This window comes from Asparagus officinalis, unplaced genomic scaffold, assembly GCF_001876935.1.
Source record: "Asparagus officinalis unplaced genomic scaffold, Aspof.V1 AsparagusV1_Un716, whole genome shotgun sequence".
NCBI lineage: Eukaryota > Viridiplantae > Streptophyta > Magnoliopsida > Asparagales > Asparagaceae > Asparagus > Asparagus officinalis.
In genome coordinates this window covers 16456-25016 of record NW_017972976.1, presented here as the reverse complement: position 1 = coordinate 25016, position 8561 = coordinate 16456, and the positions used below count along the sequence as shown (strand labels likewise).

Sequence of the window (8561 nt, the reverse complement as noted above, 5' to 3'; positions counted from 1 at the left end):
TTTGATCACGGAGGGAGAGGAGGTGGAGGAGGAGGCAGAGGGAGAGACGAGGATAGAGCGGAGGTTGCGGAGGTGGAGGAGAAGTTGGAGGTGGGCGGTTGGGTTGGGGAGAGAACGAGAGAGAAAATGAGAGAGAGAGAAACAACTTTAAGGTTAGCTAGGTTAAGTAACGGGTCGGGTTTGGGTTTTAGTATTTGGGCTTGATTGGGCTGGGTTTTTTTGGGTTTTTCTTTCATTTTTTGTGGTTTAAAAAGCTAGGCGGTCTGCCTAAGCGGACACCTAGCCCTAGGCCGCTAGATTGGCCACTCCAGCCAAATCTAGGCGAAAATTGGTCCACCTACGGGTAGGCATCCGACTAGGCCGCTTTTTAAAACACTGCTCATTTTTATTTTGACATAGAACCTGCTGCAGGTTTAGTTTTTTTGGTACTAGTTTGCTTTCATGTTGACATTTAGTTAGACAGGTAACTTGTTTTTGCGTTGTCATATTGAGAAGAAGAGAAATTCATCTTTGTTGTTGAACGCAAATACTGAAGTAGTCTCCTCAAACAGTGTAGTATTTAACACACTTCAGCCTGGATGAGGCTAGGTGTCATGGTTCATTTAGTGAGTATGTTACTAGGCCTTTGCACTTACCTCAAGTGATCTGTTTCTTAAATGCTAGGAAATCCAGTTCCTCAAATCATTTGTGCTAGGCGCATCATCATAGAAAACTCAAAACTCTATCTGGATTTGCAACAGCAGAGTGCATTATAAGCAAAATTGGCTATAATGTTACAAAAGTTCAAGCATAACTGCATTTTGAAGTGTATAGCTTACTTGCGCTGAACTTTGCATACTCTTATTGACGCCATTAATTCTTCTGGAACAATAATGACAATAGCCCTTAACTTACTATTTAGGGTGTGTTCTATGTTTTGGTTCTAATATTTTATGTTTGCCAGTAATTTGTCTGGTTACTATTGAATGGGTTCCTGACATGGAGGACTCATATTTGGTTTACCTATTACTTTCTACTTTGGTAAGCATGGTTTATGTGTTGGAAATTATGTTAATTCTCCTCTATAGATATGTGCTGAAAGTTGAATGAGAGCAAGGCCAGAAACTACCATAGTGGGGGTCATTCTATTACATAATTATTTATAAATCCTTACATGGAAATCAGGCATGACTTAACATAGCTCAGTAAGTAACAGTACACTAAGATAATATCAGAGCTTCCGCAATATATGTACTAAAAATTTGCATATTAAATTTTTAAAATTTGAGACGTGTTTTGAAAAATGTTTGGAAGAGACATTTTAGTCTGCAATAAATAACAGGGCATGATACACTTGGTGTTCTTGATACACTTGGTGTTCTTGATACACTTGGTGTTCTTGATACACTTGGTGTTCTTGATACACTTGGTGTTCTTGATACACTTGGTGTTCTTGTTATCTTAGACAGTGGATGCTACTGGCATGCTTATTCATCACACCATCTGACTAACCAATGAGGTGATAGTCATATGGCACTTGGTCAAGATTGTTTGAAGCGAGCCTATTTTTGTGCTCATTGCACTCAGCTTGCTGCTTGACATGTTAGATGCATTGAGGCTAAAACAGGATGGTGGGTGATGTTATATTTAGCTGATCGTATTTGGTAGTTTCTTTGTATTTTTCTAGCCCTTTGTGTTTAGTTCTTTTCTTATTTCTCTAACAAACTGAAGAGTTTTAATATGTTCTTTCTCTTAATCTTTCTTTCCTGCTAGTAATTCTTCTCTACCTATTCTTCTCTATTTATTCTTCTCTCTCTTTCTTCTGTCTCTATGTCAATCTGCTGTTGGACACTCAGGATTCAGAACCCAATCGGATCCTTTTAGTTACAATACATCACATGCTCTATCCTATAACTGTGGAAGTGCTGCATCAAGTGTTTTCTCCTCATGGGTTTGTGGAGAAGATCGTCACATTTCAGAAGTCAGCTGGTCAGCTTCATGTTTCCATCTCTTTTTTATAGTATCTTTTGAGCTTTTTAAAAACTTATAGGTGAACCTGATTTATTAGTCCTTTACTTTGTCAGCGGCACTTGTATTCATTTCAGCTGTCTTTTGTAGCTACCGCTTTAAGCCTCTTGACAGTGAAACATTGAAATGCTTTCGTTTTCCTCTGCTTTCCCTTTTTCGTGGGACAACCATAGAACATGGTTTATTCACAATCGTGGATCATCAAAGTAAACAATTGAATACTGGCCCCCCCAAAAAAAATTCAACTATTTTCTTTATTCATGTAGGTTTCCAAGCCCTTATACAATATCAATCAACCCAATGTGCTGTGCAAGCAAGGAATAACCTGCAAGTAAGTAACACATTCCGTAAGATGGATGCAATATTGGCTGTCTTGAGAAGGTTTTCCTTGATGAGATTTGATGATGATTTTTTTGGGGTGCAGGGACGCAATATATATGATGCTTGTTGTCAGCTAGATATACAATTTTCCAAGTACTAAACTCACTTTTCCCCTTGTGTTAGTCTCTTTTTTCTGTAAAGCTTACCAATCTCCCTTCTTTGTTCACAATGCAGCCTTAATGAACTGCAAGTTAATTACAACAATGATCGCTCTAGGTATGTTTATATTGACTAAGCTTTGTCTGTTAATTTAGTGAAATATGTTGTTTCCATTATATAATAGTTAGCTTATCAGTTTATTTTTGAAAGTTTTTGAACATAGCAAAGTGTTAAAGCAAGTTGTTTGCTGCCAAACCACGTATTATGCTTGAATGTTAACAAAATCACCCTTGACAATCAGAATAAATCCTTTGCCTGATGCTCTGAACTTTGTTTTAAAAGTGGTATGGGTGTCCTCATTGGTGCCTAGCCAGTTGGAATGGAGCCTAGGCTGCTTTGGGGATTCCTAGGCAGATGCATACTACTTCCATGTGTCACATAACATAAGAAACTATTGTACAGCCCTTTTGAGCATGATGTGAAGTTTACGAGTTCTGTCCTGGATTCTAAGCCCAGTAGCGCAAAGAGAGCTAGGCTTTTTTATTTGCAGAAAGCCATTTTCCTCTTCTCTGTCTCCGGAGGCCCGAGTCTCTTCTGTCAAACAACTTCTAGAGGCACAACCATGAACCATCAAGCCCTAACCATCAACGGAGCTGCCTCCTTGACTTCGGAAAAAAATTGTTTTTGATTTATTTTTGTATTAGTGTTATCTACTCATATTTACAAACAAATCTTGAACTTCATAATCTTCTTCCTTTTTCTTCTTTCATCATATTTCTTCTTTTTCTCCTCTCTTTATTCTTTTTCTAGATATTCTGCACCTTTAAAGAGTTCTATATATTTAGTAGAGATTTTAAATAATAAATAAATAATTATATCTGCATGTATTTGTGTGTCCGCATGCATGGGCCAAAAGATACTTACGCGGCACTTAGGTGCCTGCTCTAGGTACCAGGCGCCAGGACGACACCCAAAAGCACCTAATGCTTTTTTGAAATAATGGTTCTAAAATAACATCTCTTTCTTTCTCTTGTCATTGATGACTGTTTTATCTTTTCTGTCCTATTGTCTTCTTTTCCCCTCTTTCAAAGAATTTTCTTAATCACAAGTTTATTTGTGGTGTGTATGCTCAGAGATTTCACCAATCCATCTTTGCCTTCAGAACAAAGAGGTAGATCCTCCCAAGTAAGTATCTTTATCATACTTTTGAATAGCTAGTTGGCAGTACCTATATTTTGAAATCTTTTTGGCTTGAAGCCATGAAATAATGTTGTTTGCTGTTTTATCTGTATATTTTCATGCCAGCAGGGGTTTGGAGATGTTGGAGGCTTGTATGCATTCCCTCATGGAGCCAGGGCAGGTGCTTGCTTCATACTTTCTTTCTCCCTCATGCTCATTTCTTGCATTTTTCACATTTTGCTAATTCATCTTTGTTTTACTTTTTTTCTATTTCAGTTGCATTTCCACAGGTGGGTGAGGCTTAGTCCAGTTCTGGTTACATGTGATGAGATGCAATCATCTCAATTGTCTATTTTCCTGTCTAATTTCTTCTCTCTTTTTTTTTAATTTGATGTTTAATGTTTTATATGTAAATACACAACTTCTCTCATGAGATGATTCCACTGTATTGTTAGATGGGTAATGCTGCAGCTGTTGCAGCTGCATTTGGTGGAGGTCTGCCTCCTGGGATATCTGGTACTAACACTGCATGCACTATTCTAGTATCAAATTTGGATTCCGAGGTGATTATTATCTTTTACGTTCATAGAGCTCTTTTACCTTTCTTTCGTGTTTCTCCAGTGTCATCCCTTTAATCCTTCTATTTTCTCTTTCCTGCAGAAAATTGATGCGGACAAGATTTTTAATTTATTTTCCTTGTATGGGAATATTATAAGAATTAAAATACTACACAATAAGCCTGATCATGCGCTTGTTGAGATGGCAGATGGTTTCCAGGCTGAATTAGCTGTACATTTCTTGAAGGTTTGCTTATTGCCTTTATTATAACTTAAAAAAATTAGCATTTTTCGTTTGGTGGTCATACACTTACTGAATTTTCTGAGTATTAGGAAATTTCTAGTTTGTTAATTATACAGTCAATTGTTAAACTGTGTTCCCCGTTTTCCTATAAAAAAACAATCTAGCTAACTTCAGATTGAAAAAATCAATTAGAAAGTTGAAAAATGAATTAGTCAGTGAACTATAAGCAAGATATGGATGGGTTGTCAAATTTCTTCTTGACCAGCAAAAGCATAAACTTGGAGATCTGGTGAAACTAGATAGATTGAGTCCTTTCATATTCATAGGTTTTGTAAAAATGGATTTGCACCCTCTTCCACCACATTAGTCTTATCCGTTTATTAATGTGTAGGTGGTAGTGATTCATTCAAAATCTTAGCCATTACCATATCTCCCGGGTTTCATCCATTTCCATTTTCACTCAAGATGAATCACAACCATCCACTAAATAGATGCCCGTGATGAAAAGTTCCACTACCAGGCAGCGGAGAGGATCCAAATCCATATTACATAGAGTTATTTGTAACATTGTTTTAAATATCCTTGACGGGGTCAGATATATCGCCTGATATATCCTTTTACTGTGCTTATCACAACCAATATGGTCGCGAAATACTTTACCCTTTTTTTGCTATTTTAGGAGATATATCCCCGATATCGCCGATATGTCAGCCAATATGTTGGCTGATGTATCCTTTTATATGGTTCGTCGTGAAACAATATGCTGTGTTTGGCAATTTTTGGGCAAGATCATGATTTTCCCATTATATCAAATGACATTTGGCCTAAAAAAATCAGATGAAATTTTACAATGTTGATTTGTACTTTTATTTGTTTTACAAGGTTGATTAGCAATCCTAAACATATATTATCTACATTTTGTATGCTTAGATTTCATTAAGTATGTTAAGCTTACATTTTATTGCATTATACTATATATGCAAATATTTGTTATGGCATTTCGATATTTACCACATATCCTTGATATTTCCCCCATATCCGCAATCCGATATGAATTTTGGCTATCTGATAATTCCCCATACAATATTTAAAACCTTGATATAATTCCCCATACAATATTTAAAACCTTGATATAATTCCCCATACAATATTTAAAACCTTGATCTGTAGATACACTCCCCTCGTACCTAGCTATAGCGGGTATGTTGAGATTATATTTTACTGCATTATACTATATGTGCAAGCATATGTTATGGCATTCCGATATTTACCACATTTCGTGATATTTCCCCCATATCCGCAATCAATATGAATTTTGGCTATATGATATTTTCACGAAATCTGATATTTAAAACCTTGATTTGTAGATACACTGCCCTCGTATTCTTGCTATGGCAGCTAATTATCCTTGAAAACTTTTTGTTAGCGTCTGGACCCCTATATACATAATTCTTTCTTAATATGTTCAGGGAGCTATATTGTTTGGAAGGAGGTTGGAAGTGAACTATTCAAAATTCTCAAACATAACACCATCTGCCGATGCCCACGAGTACGCGGGGTCCAGCCTGAACCGTTTCAACCGCAATGCAGCCAAAAACTACCGATACTGCTGCTCTCCAACCAAAATAATACATATCTCCACACTTCCTCAAGACATCACGGAGGAAGATATCATAGCCCACTTAGAGGAGCACGGAACCATTGTCAACTCCAAAGTTTTTGAAGCAAATGGGAAGAAGCAAGCTCTGGTTATGTTTGAGGATGAGGAGCAAGCAACCGAGGCTCTTGTTTGCAAGCACGCAAGTACTATTGATGAGGCTATCATCAGGATATCCTTCTCTCAGTTGCAGAATATCTAGAAGCATACCTTTGTTGTCGCGGTCGATTTTTCTTAAAATTATTTGTACTATAGTTTGAGAGTGCTGAATAATTCCGCTTATGTAGTTTTTTGGTTCCTAGTTCTGTTTAGGATGTGGGTGTGACTGATTTGTACTAATGTTTGTTTAAATGTTATTTCTTGAGAATTTTTCAGGCTCCGAAGTTGCTTATTTTGTTGCGTATGTTATTTAGTTCTTTGATTGTTTATATGGGTTCCTGCTTTCACTAGTAGAAATCTCCGCAATTTAGACGGACACAAGCCATTAAGAAAGGTCCGTCCGTCTAGGACGCGTACTTCTACTAGTGAAAGCAGGAACCCCATACAATATATATATATACATGATTTGGTTTTATAGTTTTCAAGTTTATACAAAAATAAATTTGTGAAAATATTTAATTATTTATTTATGAACTTTATAACAATATTTTATATCAATTCATTAAGTCTATAAAATCATTTTATAAAAGTTTTAATATTGTGTTTATGTCAAATGACAAAAACATGTATGTTTAGTTTTTATGTTTTGGACTATTTTATAAAATAATAATATTTTATAAATGTGAAGTGCAATTCCAAAAATTATTTTTGTAACATGTTCATTTACATGTTTATAAATATTTCTCAAAGTTTCATAATTTTTAGAATTTGTTTGCTATTTTTAAAGGCACTTCAAAAATTAGTTTTTTAATTTTAAACAGGCTGATAGTGTGTTATCAGTCGACTGATGATTTCAGTCGATTGATCAGTCAACTAATGAATGTGCCTAGAATCTTTATTTTCTCTCTGATTTGTTTCAGTCGACTGATCAGTCGACTGATGTGTCGACCGATGACCTGTTTGCAGTTTTTAGTTTTTTAGTTTTTTGACCAGTTTACAAAATAAATTATTTATCTCAAATGATAAGTGATATATAAAAAATTCTTTCTCTAACATGTTCACATACATGTTTAGAAACGTTCCTCAAAATTTCATGAATTTTGGAGTTGATTTACAGTGTCCAATTGATTTTACAAAGTCGAGTGTTTCAGCAGTTTTCAGAAACTGTAATATCTGTGTTCAAATATTTATTTCTCTAAAGTGGGAAGTAATCTTTTAGAAATTCTTTCTCTAGCATGTTTATCTACATGCCTAGAACATTCCCTCAAAATTTCATGATATTTGGATTTTATTTACTATTTTTAATTGATTTTATAAATTTAGATATGCAAAATTCTAGAACTCTGAAACTGTTTGTTTTTCTTCTGGTCGACTGACCAGTCGACTGATGAGATCAGTCGACTGATGAACAGTATCAGTCGACCGACGGCATCATAACAGCTAGTTTTTCCTGATTTTCATATTTCCATTATTTTGTCTTTTTTGCTTGGTTTTCTTGGGTTTTGGCTTTGTTTCTTGATCCTATATATACCCCTTGCCTTCTAACATTCTGAAGTAATTAAGAAAAGTTTTAAAAGAGGTTTAACAAGTTTAAAGGGTGTTTAGTGTTTGTTTCAAGTTTAAGTTTTGAGTTTTAAGTTTGTGAAGTAACTTTCACAAGAGCAAGTGAAGATCATCCTTTAGTGTTTGAGCATTCACTCTTCTCCCTCTCTCTTGTTATCTATAGAAAAGTTTTCTAAACTTAATTTCTAGCTTTGTATTTATATTGTTTGTTGATTATCATCTCTATAAGCTAGATTTTTATAATTGAATTTAGTTTGATTTTGTTTTATTAAATCTTATTGTTACACACACCCACTTGAGCTTTTAGTATTTACATACATAATATATTGGGGTTGTGAGAGATTATAACATTGAGTTGTGTTTAATTGAGTTCTCACTTTGTTTAAAGAACAATCATTTGTTGTGAGCTTTAATTGTGAGAGTTGCACATTGTATTATACTTGGACACCGAGAAAAGTGATTGGTGAGAGACGAGATCAGTTCTAAGAGGAGTGGGGTCGGTAGTAAAGCCTAGTGAGAGGTGGTAATTCCGAACATTTGAGGAAGGTGACACGGGCTAGGCCAACACTTAGAGGGTATGAAGTGTATTTGCAATTGTGTGAAGTGTATTTGTGCTTAATTATGAGGATTCTCTTTGTATTACACACACCAAGAGGAGTGTGTGGTGAGAGACGTGGTCGTCTCAAGAGGAGTGGGGTAGGTGCTAATGCCTAGAGAGAGGTTATAATTCCTAACACTTGAGGGATACACGGGCTAGAGATCAATACTTGAGGTG

General features: G+C 35.6%; 1 protein-coding gene across 2 annotated transcripts in view; it reads left to right on the top strand.

Moving 5' to 3' along the window:
- The window catches only part of LOC109828095 (polypyrimidine tract-binding protein homolog 3-like), a 12789-nt gene extending 6274 nt beyond the window's left edge, over positions 1-6515 (top strand). The window contains exons 5-14 of one of the 2 annotated variants that reach the window (XM_020395134.1): positions 1836-1968; positions 2274-2338; positions 2432-2481; positions 2563-2604; positions 3621-3672; positions 3796-3847; positions 3943-3956; positions 4122-4229; positions 4327-4470; positions 5937-6515. In XM_020395134.1, the coding sequence (XP_020250723.1) occupies positions 1836-1968; positions 2274-2338; positions 2432-2481; positions 2563-2604; positions 3621-3672; positions 3796-3847; positions 3943-3956; positions 4122-4229; positions 4327-4470; positions 5937-6326 (1050 nt within the window). In that variant the 3' untranslated portion in view covers positions 6327-6515. Of the gene's footprint in view, positions 1-1835; positions 1969-2273; positions 2339-2431; positions 2482-2562; positions 2605-3620; positions 3673-3792; positions 3848-3942; positions 3957-4121; positions 4230-4326; positions 4471-5936 lie in introns of both variants that reach the window. The other variant, XM_020395133.1, reaches the window with a different exon arrangement.
- Positions 6516-8561: the final 2046 nt, after the last annotated feature.